At 48.4% G+C, this 21444-nt stretch overlaps 1 protein-coding gene across 2 annotated transcripts in view; it reads left to right on the top strand.

The window, feature by feature from the left end:
* MMP15 (matrix metallopeptidase 15) overlaps positions 1–19919 on the top strand; it is a 49885-nt gene extending 29966 nt beyond the window's left edge. For both annotated transcript variants that reach the window (XM_073564381.1, XM_073564382.1), the window contains one exon: positions 16096–19919. In XM_073564381.1, the coding sequence (XP_073420482.1) occupies positions 16096–16493 (398 nt within the window). In that variant the 3' untranslated portion in view covers positions 16494–19919. The remainder of the gene's footprint in view (positions 1–16095) is intronic.
* The last annotated feature ends 1525 nt before the right edge of the window (positions 19920–21444 follow it).

Raw genomic sequence — 21444 nt, 5'->3', positions numbered from 1 at the left:
CCACAGCTCCTCTCTGTAGTCACACGCTCTATATATACTATATATCCACAGCTCCTCTCTGTAGTCACACGCTCTGTATATACTATATATCCACAGCTCCTCTCTGTAGTCACACGCTCTGTATATACTATATACCCACAGCTCCTCTCTGCAGTCACACGCTCTGTATATACTATATATCCACAGCTCCTCTCTAGCCACATGCTCTGTATATACTATATATCCACAGCTCCTCTCTGTAGTCACACGCTCTGTATATACTATATATCCACAGCTCCCCTCTAGTCATACGCTCTGTATATACTATATATCCACAGCTCCCCTCTGTAGTCACACGCTCTGTATACACTATATATCCTCAGCTCCTCTCTGTAGTCACACGCTCTCTACATACTATATATCCACAGCTCCTCTCTGCAGTCACACGCTCTGTATATACTATATATCCACAGCTCCTCTCTGTAGTCACGCTCTGTATATACTATATATCCACAGCTCCTCTCTGTAGTCACACACTGTGTATATACTATATATCCACAGCTCCTCTCTGTACTCACAAGCTCTGTATATACTATATATCCACAGCTCCTCTCTGTAGTCACACGCTCTGTATGTACTATATATCCACAGCTCCTCTCTGTACTCACAAGCTCTGTATATACTAAATATCCACAGCTCCTCTCTGTACTCACAAGCTCTGTATATACTATATATCCACAGCTCCTCTCTGTACTCACAAGCTCTGTATATACTATATATCCACAGCTCCTCTCTGTAGTCACACGCTCTGTATATACTATATATCCACAGCTCCTCTCTGTAGTCACACGCTGTGTATATACTATATATCCACAGCTCCTCTCTGTACTCACAAGCTCTGTATATACTATATATCCACAGCTCCTCTCTGTAGTCACGCTCTGTATATACTATATATCCACAGCTCCTCTCTGTAGTCACACGCTGTGTATATACTATATATCCACAGCTCCTCTCTGTAGTCACGCTCTGTATATACTATGTATCCACAGCTCCTCTCTGTAGTCACACGCTCTGTATATACTATATATCCACAGCTCCTCTCTGTAGTCACACGCTCTGTATATACTATATATCCACAGCTCCTCTCTGTAGTCACACGCTGTGTATATACTATATATCCACAGCTCCTCTCTGTAGTCACACGCTCTGTATATACTATATATCCACAGCTCCTCTCTGTAGTCACACGCTCTGTATATACTATATATCCACAGCTCCTCTCTGTAGTCACACGCTCTGTATATACTATATATCCACAGCTCCCCTCTGTAGTCACACGCTCTGTATATACTATATAACCACAGCTCCCCTCTGTAGTCACACGCTCTGTATATACTATATATCCACAGCTCCTCCCTGTAGTCACACGCTCTGTATATACTATATATCCACAGCTCCCCTCTGTAGTCACACGCTATGTATATACTATATATCCACAGCTCCCCTCTGTAGTCACACGCTCTGTATATACTATATATCCACAGCTCCTCTCTGTAGTCACACGCTCTGTATATACTATATATCCACAGCTCCCCTCTGTAGTCACACGCTCTGTATATACTATATATCCACAGCTCCTCTCTAGTCGCACGCTCTGTATATACTATATATCCACAGCTCCCCTCTGTAGTCGCACGCTCTGTATATACTATATATCCACAGCTCCTCTCTGTAGTCGCACGCTCTGTATATACTATATATCCACAGCTCCTCTCTGTAGTCACAAGCTGTGTATATACTATATATCCACAGCTCATCTCTATAGTCACACGCTCTGTATATACTATATATCCACAGCTCCTCTCTGTAGTCACACGCTCTGTATATACTATATATCCACAGCTCCTCTCTGTAGTCATACGCTCTGTATATACTATATATCCACAGCTCCCCTCTGTAGTCACACGCTCTGTATATACTATATATCCACAGCTCCTCTCTGTAGTCACACGCTCTGTATATACTATATATCCACAGCTCCTCTCTGTAGTCATACGCTCTGTATATACTGTATATCCACAGCTCCCCTCTGTAGTCACACGCTCTGTATATACTATATATCCCCAGCTTCTCTGTAGTCACACGCTCTGTATATACTATATATCCACAGCTCCTCTCTGTACTCACACGCTCTGTATATCCACAGCTCCTCTCTGTAGTCACACGCTCTGTATATACTGTATATCCACAGCTCCCCTCCGTAGTCACACGCTCTGTATATACTATATATCCACAGCTCCTCTCTTTAGTCACACGCTCTGTATACAGTCATAGCCGAAAGTGTTGGCAATGCTTAAATTGTTCCAGAAAAAACTATTTCCCAGAGAAAATTATTGCAATCATTATGTTTTATTCTACACACGTTTTCTTTATTTTTTTGTGTTGTTCCAAAACACACAAAGGAAATAAAAGCAAATTTGATATAATTTCACACAAAATACTAAAAATGAGTCGTACAAAATTGTTGACACCATTTGAAAATTGTGAGTAAATAACTTTTGTTTCCAGCATGTGGTGCTCGTTCACACTCGCCTGTTGTAAGTAAAAGGTGTGGGCAGTATGAAAATTACCCCTTTTCATTGTGTGTCTGTGTCTGCCACACTGAGCATGGAGAACAGAAAGAGGAGAAGAGAACTGTCTGAGGACTCGAGAATCAAAATTGCTGAACAATATCAACAATTTCAAGGTTACAAGTCCATCGCTAGAGATCTAGATGTTTCTTTGTGCACAGTCTGAGTTAGAGTGACCAATGAGTGGAACAGGCTGCCACGAGAAGTGGTGAGTTCTCCTTCAATGGAAGGCTTCACACAGAGGCTGGACAGACATCTGTCTGGGATGATTTAACGAATCCTGCTTTGAGTAAGAGGTTGGACCAGATGGCCCAGGAGGTCCCTTCCAACTCTACCATTCTAGGATTCTATGATATTCAAGAGGTTTACAACCTGTGGGACTGTAGCTAATCTTCCTGGACGTGAACGGCAGAGAAAATCTGATGAAAGTTGCAATGCGGTAGAGCCGGGATGGTGGATAAGCCCCTATCGGGTGCCAAAGAAATGCAAACTGTCCTGCAAGCTGAGTGCATCAGTGTCAGCTGGAACTATCCGTCCTATTGTTAATGAAATGAAACGCTATGGTGGGAAACCCTGGAAGACCCCACTGTAGACACAGAGACATAAAAAGTTAGACTGCAATTTGCAAAAATGTACGTGAGTAACCAAAATCCTTCAGGGAAAGCGTCTTGTGGACAGATGAGTCCAAGATGGAGCTTTTTGATAAAGCACATCTTTCTATTGTTTTCCAAAAACGGAATGAGGCCTGAAAAGAACACAACACCTACAGTCAGATATGTTGAAGGTTCAAAGATGTTTTGGGGTTGTTTTCTGCCTCCGGCACTGGGTTCCTTGACTGTGTGCAAGTCAGGACACCATGTAGTGTTCAGTGTAGACAGCTGAGTTTACATCTAACCCTAACATGAAGATGTCTCCTTCTCACATCACTCCTCACATACAGACGTCTCCTCATATCACGCCTCACATACAGACGTCTCCTCCTCGCATCACTCATCACATACAGAGGTCTCCTCATATCACTCCTCACATACAGACGTTACCTCCTCGCATCACTCATCACATACAGACGTCTCCTCATAACACTCCTCCACATACAGAGGTCTCCTCATATCACTCCTCACATACAGACGTCTCCTCATATTACTCCTCACATACAGACGTCACCTCCTCGCATCACTCCTCACATACAGATGTCTCCTCGCATCACTCCTCCACATACGGATGTCTCCTCGCATCACTCATCACATACGGACGTCTCCTCGCATCACTCATCACATACGGACGTCTCCTCGCATCACTCATCACATACAGAGGTCTCCTCATATCACTCCTCACATACAGACGTCACCTCCTCGCATCACTCATCACATACAGACGTCTCCTCCTCATAACACTCCTCCACATACAGACGTCTCTTCGCATCACTCATCACATACAGAGGTCTCCTCATATCACTCCTCACATACAGACGTCACCTCCTCGCATCACTCATCACATACAGACGTCTCCTCCTCGCATCACTCCTCCACATACAGAGGTCTCCTCATATCACTCCTCACATACAGACGTCTCCTCATATCACCCCTCACATACAGACGTCACCTCCTCGCATCACTCATCACATACAGACGTCTCCTCCTCATAACACTCCTCCACATACGGACGTCTCCTCGCATCACTCATCACATACAGAGGTCTCCTCATATCACTCCTCACATACAGACGTCACCTCCTCGCATCACTCATCACATACAGACGTCTCCTCCTCATAACACTCCTCCACATACAGACGTCTCCTCCTCGCATCACTCATCACATACAGAGGTCTCCTCATATCACTCCTCACATACAGACGTCACCTCCTCGCATCACTCATCACATACAGACGTCTCCTCCTCGCATCACTCCTCCACATACAGACGTCTCCTCATATCACTCCTCACATACAGACGTCTCCTCATATCACTCCTCACATACAGACGTTACCTCCTTGCATCACTCATCACATACAGAGGTCTCCTCATATCACTCCTCACATACAGACGTCACCTCCTCGCATCACTCCACCACATACAGACGTCTCCTCCTCGCATCACTCATCACATATAGACGTCTCCTCATATGACTCCTCGCATACATACGTCACTTCCTCGCATCACTCCTCGCATATAAACGTCTCCTCGCATCACTCCTCCTCAACGTCGATGGTGCCGTCAGCAAAGATTTGGATTTCTGGATCACAGAGTGAATTACTTATACGATGGACTACTTGCTAGAGATGGGGTGCACCTTACGAAGACTGGAAAACATGTATTTGGAAGTCGCCTTGCTACACTTGTAAGGAGAGCTTTAAACTAGAACAACATGGGAAGGGAAGCAAAAGACCAGAAAAAGCCATACACCTGACAAATGCTATTGAGAACTCTGCTATTAGAAGTGGAAAGGAAGAACAAAGACAAAAGAATCTAATTAATAAAAATATTGGAGAAAGAGAAACCAATCACAAACTAAAATGTTTCTATACTAATGCACAAAGCATGGGCAACAAACAAGGAGAATTGGAACTACTAACACAGGAAAAGAAATATGATGTCATTGGAATCACTGAAACTTGGTGGGACAATACACATGATTGGAATACAAGACTAGAAGGATACAACTTATTTGCAAGAAACAGACTTGATAAACGAGGAGGAGGTGTCGCATTGTATGTTAGAAACGCGTATATCTGCACAGAGATCCAAGCTTCAGAGACTGGGAGTTCTGTGGAAACTGTTTGGGTAAGAATACAAGGACAGAACAATGGAAAGGACACCATTGTAGGCATTTACTACAGGCCGCCTGTGCAAGCTGAAGATATGGATGAACTCTTTATGCATCAAATGGCCAAGTTCTCCAAAAAATATGACATAGTTGTCATGGGAGATTTCAACTATCCAGACATTTGTTGGGAATCTCTCTCAGGCAAAACTAATAGGTCAAGGAAATTCTTAACCTCTCTTGCTGACAACTTAATCTTCCAAAAGGTAGGGGAGAAAACAAGGGGAACTGCTACCTTGGATCTAATCCTTATAAACAGGGAGGAAATGGTTGAGGAGGTAAAAGTGGCTGGGGCCCTAGGAGGTAGCGACCATGCTATTTTAGAATTTTGGATAACTAGAGGTGGAAGACCTGTGAAGACTCAGACGTCAAGGTTAGATTTCAGAAAGGCAGATTTTAAGGGATTCAGAAAGAGAATTGGAGGGATCCAATGGCTGGATATTCTTAAAGACAAAAATGTCCAGGAAGGATGGGAAATCTTGAAAAATGAAATTCTCAAAGCACAATTGTTAACAATTCCGAAAAGAGGGAAGAATAGGAAGCATTTAAGGAAACCAGGATGGATGAACACAGAACTTAAGCACATGCTAAAAAGGAAGAAAAAAATGTTTATAAAATGGAAAGAGGGAGGCATATCTAAAGAAGAATATAATGCTGTCTGCAGAACCTGCAGGGCACAAATCAGATTAACTAAAGCTGAAAATGAATTGAGGCTTGCAAGAGATGTCAAAAGCAATAATAAAGGATTTTGGGGATATGTCAAAAGTAAAAGAAAAGTCAAAGATGCTATAGGATTTTTACAGGATGAAAATGATGAAATGGTAAGACAGGATGTTGAGAAGGCTGAACTTTTAAATTCCTATTTTGCATCTGTTTTCTCTCAGAAAGGAAATGTAACATCAACTGTTCTTCACTGTCCTATTAAGGGAATAGAAGAATCCAGGATATCTAAAAACAGAAAGATAGTGAGGAAACACTTAGCTAACCTAAATGAATTCAAGTCTCCAGGTCCAGATGAATTACACCCCAGAGTACTGAAGGAGATAGCAGAAGAAATTTTTGAACCCCTCTCCATAATCTATGAAAATTCTTGGAGAACAGGAGAAGTGCCAGAAGACTGGAGAAGAGCAAATGTTGTTACTATCTTCAAAAAGGGGAAGAAGGTGGACCCAGCCAACTATAGGCCGGTGAGTCTGACTTCTATACCAGGAAAGATCTTTGAACAAATTATTAAACAACATGTATGTCAGTACCTGGATAAGAATGAAGTGATTAAACAGAGTCAGCATGGGTTTGTAACTAATAAGTCATGTCAGACTAACTTAATTTCCTTCTATGATGGAATCACTGATTGGGTGGATCAAGGAAATGCTGTAGATATAATATATCTTGACTTCAGCAAAGCATTTGACAAAGTATCTCACACAATCCTTATTGAAAAAATGACTAAGTATGGAATGGACAAGGCATCTGTTAGGTGGATTCATAACTGGCTTAGTGATCGGACCCAAAGAGTGGTCGTAAATGGCTGCACCTCCAGTTGGAAGAATGTCTCAAGTGGGGTACCACAGGGCTCTGTCCTGGGCCCTGTATTGTTCAACATCTTTATCAACGATTTAGATGAAGGAATTGAGGGTAAACTGATTAAATTTGCTGATGACACAAAGCTAGGAGGGATAGCTAATACTAGAGAAGAGAGAGAGAGGATTCAAAAAGATTTAAATAAACTGGAGAAGTGGGCAGCAACTAACAGAATGGTTTTTAACAGGGAAAAATGCAAAGTACTACATCTGGGCAATAAAAATGAAAAAAGCATATACAGAATGGGAGGAATAGGGCTAAGTGACAGCACATGTGAAAAATACTAATAGATCACAGACTGAATATGAGTCAACAGTGTGATGCAGCAGCAAAAAAGGCAAATGCAATTCTAGGATGTATTAACAGAAGCATACAGTCTAGATCACGTGAAGTCATTATTTCCCTCTACTCCTCTTTGGTCAGACCTCATCTGGAATATTGTGTCCAGTTTTGGGCGCCACATTTTAAAAAAGACATCAACAAACTGGAGCAAGTTCAGAAAAGAGCGACCAGAATGGTGACCGGTCTGCAAACCCTGTCTTATGAGGAAAGGTTGCAGGATTTGGGAATGTTTAGTTTGCAAAAGAGAAGACTGAGAGGAGACTTAATAGCTGTCTACAAATATCTAAAGGGCTGTCACATTGTAGAAGGATCAACTTTATTCTCATTTGCACAAGGAAAGACTAGAAGCAATGGGATGAAACTGAATGGGAGGAGACACAGATTAGATATTAGAAAAAACTTTTTGACAGTTAGAGTGATCAATGAGTGGAACAGGCTGCCACGAGAAGTGGTGAGTTCTCCTTCAATGGAAGTCTTCAAACAGAGGCTGGACAGACATCTGACTGGGATGATTTAGCGAATCCTGCTTTGAGCAGGGGGTTGGACCAGATGGCTCAGGAGGTGCCTTCCAACTCTACGATTCTATGATTCTATACAGACGTCACCTCCTCGCATACAGACGTCTCCTCACATCACTCCTCACATACAGACGTCACCTCCTCGCATCACTCCTCACATACAGACGTCACCTCCTCGCATCACTCCTCACATACAGACGTCACCTCCTCGCATCACTCCTCACATACAGACGTCACCTCCTCGCATCACTCCTCACATACAGACGTCACCTCCTCGCATCACTCCTCCACATACAGACGTCACCTTCTCGCATCACTCCTCGCATACAGACGTCTCCTCCTCACATCACTCCTCACATAGACGTCTCCTCATATCACTCCTCACAGACGTCTCCTCGCATTACTCATCACATACAGAGGACTCCTCATATCACTCCTCACATACAGACGTCACCTCCTCGCATCACTCATCACTTACAGAGGTCTCCGCATATCACTCCTCACATACAGACGTCACCTCCTCGCATCACTCCTCGCATACAGACGTCACCTCCTCGCATACAGACGTCTCCTCGCATCACTCCGCATACAGACGTCTCCTCGCATACAGACGTCTCCTCCTCGCATACAGACGTGTTATGAGTTCATTTTCCCATTCACCATTGAGGTCTGATGAACTCCCTCTTCTGGTGAAGGAAGGTAGTGAGGCTGATTACCAAGCACCTGAGCTGGGAGAGGATGACTGGGCGACGGGGATCTCTGACTGGATATAAGGCAGCCGACGCCCTTCTGCCTCGCTGGTGATTTCTCTGTGGAATTCATGGAGACCAGTCTGATTCCTGCTCCTCAAAAGCTAAGTTTTCTGCTTTGCCTTTTTGCATTTGTGTTTTGGTTTTAGTTTGCCTTGCTTTTCAGGAATCTGCCATTCCCTGCTGGGGTGAGCTGAATTCCTTTGTGTCTTTTTGCTCTGTCTTCAGAAATTACCTGAGTACTGACATAGTCTTTTTGAAGCCTAGCGTCTTCAGAGCCTTTTTCCCTGTCAGCCTGTTTGCTCTTATTTTTATAGGGTTTTTCGCGGATTGCAGACAGCAGCTTTCCTATCCTGTCCTATCTAGTTAGCTTGGGCCCCATCATTTGCTCAGTCTATCTTTCTATCTGTGTTAGTGTGTTTTCTTCTTGCTTCACCGTCATTATATGTTGTGGGCTGCCTATTGCTTTGGGGTCTGCTCTGGGGCAGTTTAGATTTCCCTTTCTGTCTTTAGGCTATGTAGTTCTCCGGCTGTGATCGAGGGGTCTAGGGCACCTTAGGAACCCCCCACGGCTACTGCTAGTTGTTGTTGATAGGTTCAGGGGTCTGCAATCCGATAGCTGCCAACTTCTCTGGTTTTCTGGACTTAGCTAGCATTTCTGTTTTTGCCTCCTACGGTGACTCATTCATAACAGAATCACCAGCCATTCCGCAGATCCTAGGGTACTCAGTAGCAGGAAAGAATTGTAAAAAAAAAAAAAAAGTGTGTATATTTTTTTCCTCTATATCTCTGAGGCCGTAGGGGGAATTTTTTTTTCTCTCAATGGAGATAAAGCAATTGTCTGATCGTGTTGAGCAGCTCGCTGCGGAAGTGCGGGGATTTCCGCCTACCTTGCTCATTCACATGCTGCTGGACCAAAGATCCCTACTCCTGATGTGTTTTTTTGGGGATCGGTCTAAATTTTTGAATTTCAAAAATAATTGTAAATTATTTTTTGCCTTGAAGCCTAACTCGTCAGGGAGCTCCGCGCAGCAGGTTAAAATTGTCATCTCTTTGCTGCGTGGCGATCCCCAGGATTGGGCGTTTTCTTTGAAACCTGATGATCCTAGTCTGACTAATGTGAACGTATTTTTTCAAGCCTTGGGGTTGTTGTATGACGAACCTAATGCTATTGATCAGGCTGAAAAGACCCTGTTGGCATTGAGCCAGGGTCGACATTCTGCAGAATTGTACTGTCAAAAATTCTGAAAGTGGGCGGTCCTTACTGCCTGGAATGATAATGCCTTGGCAGCTCTCTTTCGGAAGGGTTTGTCAGAAGCCGTAAAAGATACTATGGTGGGATTTCCTGTTCCCTCTGGTCTGGACGATTCTATGTCATTAGCCATTCAGGTTGATCGGCGTTTACGTGAACGCAGGATTGCACGAGAGGTGTTGCCACCTGTTGAACAGACATCTGAACCTATGCAATGTGATAGAGTTCTGTCCAGGGAGCAACGTCAGGAGTTCAGAAGGCGTAATAAGCTGTGTTTTTTTTGTGGAGATGCCTCGCATATTATTTCTGTCTGTCCTAAACGAGAGAATCGTTTTGCACACACGTTTTCTGTGGGTGGTGTTCAACCTAAGTTTCTTCTGGCAATTACTCTGATCTGCTCCCTGTCCACATTTTCCGCCAAGGCTTTTGTGGATTCGGGAGCAGCCCTGAACCTAATGGACTTGGATTTTGCTAAACGTTGTGGATTTCCTATGACACCTCTGCGGACGCCTATCCCTTTGAGGGGGATTGATGCTACTCCTTTGGCGAAAAATAAACCTCAGTTTTGGACCCAGGTGGTAATGCGGGTCGCCCCAAACCATCAAGAAAATTGCAGATTTTTGGTGTTGCATAATTTGCATGATACCATTGTTCTGGGGTTTCCCTGGTTACAAATTCATAATCCAGTTTTGGATTGGAAATCTGTGTCTGTGGTGAGTTGGGGTTGTCGGTGTGCCTTTAGTGAGACTCCGGTGTTTTCCACGTCTCCTCAGTCGCATGATGTTCCTGACTATTTGGCGGACTTTTATAATGTATTTAGTGAGAATGAGTCTGCGTCTCTGCCTCCTCATAGGAGTTATGACTGTGCAATTGAACTGAGCCCGGGGTTTTCCCAAGGGTCGGCTCTTCAATTTATCTGTACCCGAGCACGAGGCTATGCGATCCTATATTAAGGAGGCGTTGGAGAAGGGTCATATTAGACCATCCTCTTCACCATTAGGTGCTGGGTTTTTTTTCGTGGCCTAAAAGGATGGTTCATTAAGGCCTTGTATTGATTATCGTGCCCTCAATAAAATTACTATTAAATATCAGTATCCGTTACCCCTGATTTCGGATCTATTCTCTAGAGTTAGAGGTGCTTGCTGGTTTACCAAGCTTGACCTCAGGGGGGCGTATAATCTTATCCGCTTTAAGCAGGGGGATGAATGGAAGACGGCGTTTAATACTCCGGAGGGACATTTTGAGTACCTGGTGATGCCTTTTGGGCTCACTAATGCCCCTTCTGTCTTCCAGTGCTTCATGAACGACATTTTCCGAGACTTTGTGGATAAATTTTTGATTATCTATCTGGATGATATTTTGATCTTCTCCAAGGATTGGGATTCTCATGTGGAACATGTTCGGACTGTGTTCCGGATCTTGAGGGAGAATTCCCTGTATGTCAAAGGATCAAAATGCCTTTTTGGAGTACAGAGGATTTCATTTTTGGGATTTATTTTGTCTCCGTGAACTATTGAAATGGATCCGGCCAAGGTACAGGCCATTTATGATTGGGTTCAGCCCACTTCTTTGAAGGCCCTTCAGAAGTTTTTTGGTTTTGCTAATTTTTATCGGAAATTTATAGCAAAATTTTCTAGTATTGCCAAGCCATTGACTGATCTGACTAAGAAAGGTGCTGATGTGCTGAATTGGTCTCCGGAGGCTGTTTCTTCCTTTCAGGAGCTGAAGCGAAGATTCACTTCTGCCCCGGTTTTGCGGCAACCTGATGTCTCACTCCCGTTCCAGGTAGAGGTGGACGCTTCTGAGATTGGTGCAGGAGCTGTTTTGTCCCAAAAGGATCCTGTAACATCTAAAATGAATCCCTGTGCTTTCTTTTCCCGAAAGTTCTCTCCATCTGAACGTAACTCTGATGTGGGGAATCGGGAACTGTTAGCCATGAAATGGGCATTTGAGGAGTGGAGACATTGGTTGGAGGGAGCTAAACATCAAGTCGTGGTCCTCACTGACCACAAGAATTTGATTTACCTGGAGTCGGCTAAACGCTTGAACCCTAGACAGGCTAGATGGGCCTTGTTTTTTACACGTTTTGATTTTGTGGTCTCTTTTCTTCCTGGCACTAAGAATGTCAAGGCTGACGCTCTTTCTAGGAGCTTCTTTGCTGATTCTCCTGTGGTGACCAAGCCTGCTACCATCTTAGGTGAAGGGGTAGTTCTTTCTGCCATCTCGCCCGATTTGAGACGTGCTCTGCAAGAGTTCCAGGAGGACAAACCTGAGCGTTGTCCCAGTGGAAAGTTGTATGTTCCTGACCAGTGGAAGAAGAGAGTGATGTCTGAAGTTCATTGCTCTGCATTGGCTGGTCATCCGGGTATTTTTGGTACTAGAGATCTGGTGAGTCGGTCTTTTTGGTGGCCCGTCTTGTCTCGTGATGTCAGGAATTTTGTGCAGTCCTGTGGGACTTGCTCCCGGTCTAAACCTTGTTCTCGCTCTAGTGGGTCGTTGATGCCTTTACCGGTCCCCAGGAGGCCATGGACCCATATTTCAATGGATTTCATCTCTGATATGCCTGTCTCTCAGAGAATGACTGTTATTTGGGTGATTTGTGATAGGTTCTCTAAGATGGTTCATCTTGTACCACTCCCTAAGTTGCCATCTTCTTATGAGTTGGTGCCCCTGTTTTTGCAACAGGTGGTTCGCTTGCACGGGATTCCTGAGAACATTGTATCTGACAGAGGAGTTCAGTTTGTGCCTAGATTTTGGAGGACATTCTGTTCCAAGCTGGGATTTCAGTTGTCCTCCTCTGCATTTCACCCTCAGACCAATGGGCAGACGGAGAGAACAAACCAGACCTTGGAGTCGTATTTGAGATGTTTTATTTCCGCTGATCAGGATGATTGGGTTTCATTTTTGCCCTTGGCCGAATTTTCTTTAAATAATAGAGCTAGTTCTGCCACTTTGATGTCACCTTTTTTTTGTATCTTTGGGTTTCATCCTCGATTTTCTTCAGGGCAGGTGGAGCCTTCTGCCTGCCCAGGTGTTGACACTGTGGTGGAGAGAATGCACCAGATCTGGGACCAAGTGGTGGATAAGTTGTCTCTCTCCCAGGAAGAGGCCCAGCGGTTTTCCAACCGGCATAGGACCATTGGTCCCCAGTTTAAGGTGGGTGATATGGTTTGGTTATCATCAAAAAATATCGCTATGAAGGTAGCTTCTCCTAAGTTTAAGCCTAGATTTATTGGGCCTTACAAGATTTTGGAGATCATTAATCCGGTCTCTTTTCGGTTGGCTCTTGCTGTCACATTTAAAATCCATAATGTGTTTCATAAGTCCTTGTTGAAGAGGTTTGTTGAACCAGTTGTTCCTGGGGTGGCTCCTCCGGACCCTGTATTGGTTGAAGGTAACATGGAATATGAGGTTGAGAAGATACTGGATTCCCGTCTGGCTAGACGGAGACTCCAGTATTTAGTTAAGTGGAAGGGTTATGGTCAGGAGGATAATTCCTGGGTCTCTGCCTCTGATATTCATGCCAAAAGATTGGTGCGTGCCTTTTATCGGGCTCACCCTGATCACCCTGGTGGCGTGGATGAGGGTTCGGTGACCCCTCCTCAAGGGGGAGGTACTGTTGTGAGTTCATTTTCCCCTTCACCATTGAGGTCTGATGAACTCCCTCTTCTGGTGAAGGAAGGTAGTGAGGCTGATTACCAAGCACCTGAGCTGGGAGAGGATGACTGGGCGACGGGGATCTCTGACTGGATATAAGGCAGCCGACGCCCTTGTGCCTCGCTGGTGATTTCTCTGTGGAATTCTAGGAGAGATTCCTGCTCCTCAAAAGCTAAGTTTTCTGCTTTGCCTTTTTGCATTTGTGTTTTGGTTTTAGTTTGCCTTGCTTTTCTGCATTCTGCCATTCCCTGCTGGGGTGAGCTGAATTCCTTTGTGTCTTTTTGCTCTGTCTTCAGAAATTACCTGAGTACTGACATAGTCTTTTTGAAGCCTAGCGTCTTCAGGGCCTTTTTCCCTGTCAGTCTGTTGGCTCTTATTTTTATAGGGTTTTTCGCGGATTGCAGACAGCAGCTTTCCTATCCTGTCCTATCTAGTTAGCTTGGGCCCCATCATTTGCTCAGCCTATCTTTCTATCTGTGTTAGTGTGTTTTCTTCTTGCTTCACCGTCATTATATGTTGTGGGCTGCCTATTGCTTTGGGGTCTGCTCTGGGGCAGTTTAGATTTCCCTTTCTGTCTTTAGGCTATGTAGTTCTCCGGCTGTGATCGAGGGGTCTAGGGCATCGTAGGAACCCCCCACCCCCCGCAGCCCCACTGCTAGTTGTTGTTGATAGGTTCAGGGGTCTGCAATCCGATAGCTGCCAACTTCTCTGGTTTTCTGGACTTAGCTAGCATTTGTGTTTTTGCCTCCTACGGTGACTCATTCATAACACAGACGTCTCCTCCTCGCATACAGACGTCTCCTCCTCACATCACTCCTCACATACAGACGTCACCTCCTCACATCACTCCTCCACATACAGACGTCTCCTCCTCACATCACTCCTCACATACAGACGTCACCTTTTCGCATCACTCCTCGCATACAGACGTCTCCTCACATAGACGTCTCCTCATATCACTCCTCACATACAGATGTCTCCTCCTCGCATCACTCATCACATACATAGGTCTCCTCATATCACTCCTCACATACAGACGTCTCCTCACATCACTCCTCGCATACATACATCACCTCCTTGCATCACTCCTCACATACAGACGTCTCCTCATATCACTCCTCACATACAGACGTCACCTCCTCGCATCACTCCTCCACATACAGGCGTCTCCTCACATCACTCCTCACATATAGACGTCTCCTCATATCACTCCTCACATACAGACGTCTCCTCCTCGCATCACTCCTCCACATACAGACGTCTCCTCATATCACTCCTCGCATACAGATGTCACCTCCTCGCATCACTCCTCGCATACAGATATCTCCTCGTATCACTCCTCGCATACAGACGTCTCCTCGTATCACTCCTCGCATAGACATCTCCTCGTATCACTCCTCGCATACAGACATCTCCTCGCATAGACGTCTCCTCCTCGCATACAGACATCTCGTATCACTCCTCACATACAGATGTCTCCTCCTCGCATCACTCCTCCACATACAGACGTCTCCTCATATCACTCCTCGCATACAGATGTCACCTCCTCGCATCACTCCTCGCATACAGACGTCTCCTCCTCGCATCACTCCTCCACATACAGACGTCTCCTCATATCACTCCTCGCATACAGATGTCACCTCGCATCACTCCTCGCATACAGACGTCTCCTCGTATCACTCTTCGCATACAGACATCTCGCATAGACGTCTCCTTGCATCACTCCTTGCATAGACGTCTCCTCCTCGCATCACTCCTCGCATACAGACGTCTCCTCGTATCACTCCTCGCATAGACGTCTCCTCGCATCACTCATCACATAATGACGTCTCCTCGCATCACTACTCACATACAGACGTCTCCTCATATGACTCCTCGCATACATACGTCTCCTCCTCGCATCACTCTTCGCATACAGACGTCTCCTCGCATCACTCTTCGCATACAGACGTCTCCTCGCATCACTCTTCGCATACAGACGTCTCCTCGCATCACTCTTCGCATACAGACGTCTCCTCGCATCACTCTTCGCATACAGACGTCTCCTCGCATCACTCTTCGAATACAGACGTCTCCTCGCATCACTCTTCGCATACAGACGTCTCCTCGCATCACTCTTCGCATACAGACGTCTCCTCGCATCACTCTTCGCATACAGACGTCTCCTCGCATCACTCTTCGCATACAGACGTCTCCTCGCATCACTCTTCGCATACAGACGTCTCCTCGCATCACTCTTCGCATACAGACGTCTCCTCGCATCACTCCTCCACATCCAGACATCTCCTCCTCGCATACAGACGTCTCCTCCTCGCATCACTCCTCGCATACAGACCTCTCCTCCGTTTTCCTTTTTGCTGTGTACTGCTGTCGTACATGGTCAGTTTGCCCCCATGTTGTCTCCTGAACTCCTTGTGGCACAGTTCTCTTCCCCTGTCCTATCCTCCTGCTCGTTGCACATCCCCCCTCCATTATAGTTGTCTCCTATCCCTTTCTTTTCAGCCTTGTCCCCCCCTCATCATGATATGAAGGTGGTGCTGATCGTGTGACTCCTCTCTCCTCAGCTTACACGTATTTCTACAGAGGGGTCAAGTACTGGAAGTTTGACAACCAGCGACTGAAGACGGAGCCCGGATACCCCAAGTCCATGCTGCGAGACTTCATGGGCTGCCAGGAGGAAGTGTCCCTCGAGCCAGACGCTGCCCCCCGCTGGCCAGATGTGGAGCAGCCGCCATTTAACCCTGATATTGGGCCCGAGGAGGAGGATGTTGGTGGACGTGATGTGGATGTCGTCGTTCATATTGACGAATACACGCGGGCGGTCAGTGTTGCCATGGTTATTGTGCCCCTGCTCCTGCTGCTGTGCGTCCTGGGATTGATCTATGTCATTGTTCAGATGCACAGGAAAGGGCCTCCCCAATCCCTGCGATACTGCAAGCGCTCCCTGCAGGAATGGGTGTGATCGACGACATCAAATCCCCTCTTCTAGCCATTTTGATTTCTGAACATTTAATTTCTGGTCTTGTGGTGCTAACTGTGGAGCAGTCCCCTCCCCTGGCGGGTCCTCTCTGCTGCCCCCTGCAGGCGTGCTGCTGCTTTACACCGGACAGTGACACCATGTGGCTGCTGTGAGACTTGCACTTGTGATATGCACCCTGCAGTTTCTGGTACTCTGTGATGCACGTGTCCCCAACCCGTCCAATGAATTTCTGCTGTGAGCGCGGATCTGGTGTCGCCGCCAACTTCAATGTTTATTTTGCACTGAATGAGTCCTAGGATGAACAGGAGCTGGCTGCAGAGGCCACCCCCCTCGTCTGCAGAGGCCACCCCCCCTCGTCTGCAGAGGCCACCCCCCTCATCTGCGGAGGCCACCCCCCTCATCTGCGGAGGCCACCCCCCCTCATCTGCAGAGGCCGCCCCCCCCTCGTCTGCGGAGGCCGCCCCCCCTCGTCTGCGGAGGCCGCCCCCCCTTCGTCTGCGGCGGCCGCCCCCCCTTCTGCGGAGGCCGCCCCCCCTTCTGCAGAGGCCGCCCCCCCTTCGTCTGCAGAGGCCGCCCCCCCTTCGTCGGCGGAGGCCGCCCCCCCTCATCGGTGGAGGGTCTGCTGTTCCTGTGGAATGGCGGTCTTGGATAAGAAGGGAAGTTCTCTTGGGGGCAGAGGCCGCAGTCAGCGACTAATCATTGTTCAAAGTGTTTCTATTACAAATTTTTTTTTAACCTTTAAAATGTAAAACCTTATATTGGTGCAGTGAGTAAGCACGCTGAAGGTGTACAGTCTCACAAGGAGTGTTGTCATAGTGGACTGCACAGCACTGATGGATTGCGTCCTTCATGTGATAGGGAAGATACCATATATAGCGGCGGCTCTGCAGTTGTATCGCTTCTCCCTCTTTCCGGCCCTGGTAGTGCAGCGTGGCCCACCGGTGACATTCATTCCTACTCATCGAATTCATCACCATTTCCTGTCAGCAAGTGGAAATTAGTATCAGAGGAGGGGTCCTACGGGACAAAGCAGCGGTCACGTCCTCAGTGTCTGGGGGTGGAGGACGTGTTGGGGGTCCTCCGGGGCAAGCAGCGGTCGCGTCCTCACTGGGGGTGGAGGAGGTGTTGGGGGTCCTCCGGGGCAAGCAGCGGTCGCGTCCTCACTGGGGGTGGAGGAGGTGTTGGGGGTTCTCCGGGGCAAGCAGCGGTCGCGTCCTCAGTGTCTGGGGGTGGAAGAGGTGTTGGGGGTCCTCCGGGGCAAGCAGCAGTCGCGTCCTCAGTGTCTGGGGGTGGAAGAGGTGTTGGGGGTCCTCCGGGGCAAGCAGCGGTCGCGTCCTCAGTGTCTGGGGGTGGAGGAGGTGTTGGGGGTCCTCCGGGGCAAGCAGCGGTCGCGTCCTCAGTGTCTGGGGGTGGAGGAGGTGTTGAGGGTCCTCCGGGGCAAGCAGCGGTCGCGTCCTCAGTGTCTGGGGGTGGAGGAGGTGTTGGGGGTCCTCCGGGGCAAGCAGCGGTCGCGTCCTCACTGTCTGGGGGTGGAGGAGGTGTTGGGGGTCCTCCGGGGCAAGCAGTGGTCGCGTCCTCACTGTCTGGGGGTGGAGGAGGTGTTGGGGGTCCTCCGGGGCAAGCAGTGGTCGCGTCCTCAGTGTCTGGGGGTGGAGGAGGTGTTGGGGGTCCTCCGGGGCAAGCAGCGGTCGCGTCCTCACTGTCTGGGGGTGGAGGAGGTGTTGGGGGTCCTCCGGGGCAAGCAGCGGTCGCGTCCTCAGTGTCTGGGGGTGGAGGAGGTGTTGGGGGTCCTCCGGGGCAAGCAGCAGTCGCGTCCTCAGTGTCTGGGGGTGGAGATGTTGGGGGTCCTCCGGGACAAGCAGTGGTCGCGTCCTCAGTGTCTGGGGGGTGGAGGAGATGTTGGGGGTCCTCCGGGGCAAGCAGCGGTCGCGTCCTCAGTGTCTGGGGGGTGGAGGACATGTTGGGGGTCCTCCGGGGCAAGCAGCGGTCGCGTCCTCAGTGTCTGGGGGGTGGAGGAGGTGTTGGGGGTCCATCGGGGCAAGCAGCTGTCGCGTCCTCAGTGTCTGGGGGGTGGAGGTGTTGGGGGTCCTCCGGGACAAGCAGCGGTCATATCCTCAGTGTCTGGGGGGTGGAGGAGGTGTTGGGGGTCCTCCGGGACAAGCAGCGGTCATATCCTCAGTGTCTGGGGGGTGGAGGAGGTGTTGGGGGTCCTCCGGGGCAAGCAGCAGTCGCGTCCTCAGTGTCTGGGGGGTGGAGGAGGTGTTGGGGGTCCTCCGGGACAAGCAGCGGTAATATCCTCAGTGTCTGGGGGGTGGAGGAGGTGTTGGGGGTCCTCCGGGGCAAGCAGCGGTCACGGCCTCAGTGTCTGGGGGGGTGGAGGAGGTGTTGGGGGTCCTCCGGGACAAGCAGCGGTCATATCCTCAGTGTCTGGGGGGTGGAGGAGGTGTTGGGGGTCCTCCGGGACAAGCAGCGGTCATATCCTCAGTGTCTGGGGGGGTGGAGGAGGTGTTGGGGGTCCTCCGGGGCAAGCAGCAGTCGCGTCCTCAGTGTCTGGGGGGTGGAGGAGGTGTTGGGGGTCCTCCGGGACAAGCAGTGGTCATATCCTCAGTGTCTGGGGGGTGGAGGAGGTGTTGGGGGTCCTCCGGGGCAAGCAGCGGTCACGGCCTCAGTGTCTGGGGGGGTGGAGGAGGTGTTGGGGGTCCTCCGGGGCAAGCAGCGGTCACATCCTCAGTGTCTGGGGGGGGTGTAGGAGGTGTTGGGGGTCCTCCGTGACAAGCAGCGGTCACGTCCTCAGTGTCTGGGGGGGTGGAGGAGGTGTTGGGGGTCCTCCGGGACAAGCAGCGGTCATATCCTCAGTGTCTGGGGGGTGGAGGAGGTGTTGGGGGTCCTCCGGGACAAGCAGCGGTCATATCCTCAGTGTCTGTGGGGGTGGAGGAGGTGTTGGGGGTCCTCCGGGACAAGCAGCGGTCATATCCTCAGTGTCTGGGGGGTGGAGGAGGTGTTGGGGGTCCTCCGGGACAAGCAGCGGTCATATCCTCAGTGTCTGGGGGGGTGGAGGAGGTGGGCCCAGTGCTTGCTGAGGACATTACTGACCTGTAAACAAAAACTGGATCTACAGAATGTACATAATCCTGTGGGATTGTGACACGGTGTTTACGGGGTGGCTGTCACCTGCACTTTGTGGCCCTCATGCTGGACAGTTGCTCCCTACAAATTTGTAGGTAACTTGAGAGCATGCATCTGCTGTCACCTCCGACCACTGCGGTCATACCCTCATATCAAGAAGATACCGTTACAGCGCGGGACCAGTGGATTGCGGCATCTGGTTTCATTAACTCCTGCAATGGTTTTCTAACCTTATGTCACCATCGTATTAAACAGTGCCTTGTTGGCAGGGGTTAATCTGTTCGGCTTGGTGTCTCTAGCTTCCTGCTTGGATGAACTGAGCTGTTCTGTATTGTACACTCCCCTCTGCTATATATGCTTGTCTCGCACTTTGGAATTGCCAGTGTTAGTTCTTACTGCTTGGTTCTGGAATTGGAAAGTCCGTGGATGTGTTCAGGAGATAAATCACCAAGCAATGATCTGTGTGCACATCCTCATCCACTTCTGGGTGGTTTCTCCCCTTTGTTCCACGCTGTTGTTTAGTGGGTGCATTTTGTATGATTGAAATCTTCATTTATCCCTATCCCTCTTCCCTTGTTTGTCTGATAGATGTTATACTATACACTTCAGCTACCCTCTGGGTGAGGAAGGCAACAGATAAAGGTTAATACAGAAGCATAGCGAGACACTTGACCCCGGCGGCTCCACCTTCCAGGGGACAGGAATAGGCTATAGCGCTTATAGTTCTAGGGGTTAGTGCCCACAGTCCTAAGGCATTGAGTTAACCTCAGCATCTACCGTCCTTCATCTATGATTGGGGACATCATTACCCACTATACTGTTTGTGGGGGAATGGATGGACAGTTGTGGAAGAGACAGGACATGAACCCCAAGAACGCTTCGGCCGAGCCCACAAAATGGAGGCCTCTGTACAAGCAGCATCAGCTCCCTCCCCGAGTGTTGAGCCGCCCACAGCTCTACTAGCATCCCCTGCAGGAGAGATCAGCTGCGGCCAGAGCCAACGTAGGCACTCCAATCTGATTATTGTACACCGTGACTACAGACAAGAGCCCCCTGTATATAACCGGCACACCCCTCCCCCCGGTATATAACCGGCACACCCCTCCCATCCAGTATATAACCTTTTGGATAAATTATTGGGCTTATTGTGCGCTGCTGAGCCAAAGATAAAGTCACCACATGAAATACTTTTTAACTCTTTATTCCCAACGCGTTTCAAAGTGGAATATCACTTCTTCTTCAGGGGATACGCTCCACGGCTACTGCTAGTTGTGTGTATAGGATCTGCAATCCGCTAGTTACCAACCTCTCTGGTTTTCTGGGCTTAGCTTGCTTTTTGTTTTTTCCTCCTCGGTGACTCATTCATAACACCCTCCCATCCAGTATATAACCAGCACACCCCTCTCATCCAGTATATAACCAGCACACCCCTCTCATCCAGTATATAACCAGCAAACCCCTCCCGTCCAATATATAACCAGCACACCCCTCCCATCCAGTATATAACCAGCACACCCCTCCCATCCAGTATATAACTAGTACACCCCTCCCTTCCAGTATTTAACCGGCACACCCCTCCCATCCAGTATATAACCAGCACACCCCTCCCATCCAGTATATAACCGGCACACCCCTCCCATCCAGTATATAACCGGCACACCCCTCCCATCCAGTATATAACTAGTACACCTCTCCCAGTATTTAACCGGCACACCCCTCCCATCCAGTATATAACCGGCACACCCCTCCCATCCAGTATATAACCGGCACACCCCTCCCATCCATTATATAACTAGTACACCCCTCC

Source organism: Dendrobates tinctorius, unplaced genomic scaffold, assembly GCF_039654945.1.
Source record: "Dendrobates tinctorius isolate UK_male_01 unplaced genomic scaffold, ASM3965494v1 ptg000450l, whole genome shotgun sequence".
NCBI lineage: Eukaryota > Metazoa > Chordata > Amphibia > Anura > Dendrobatidae > Dendrobates > Dendrobates tinctorius.
This window is presented reverse-complemented; position numbering and strand designations above follow the sequence as displayed.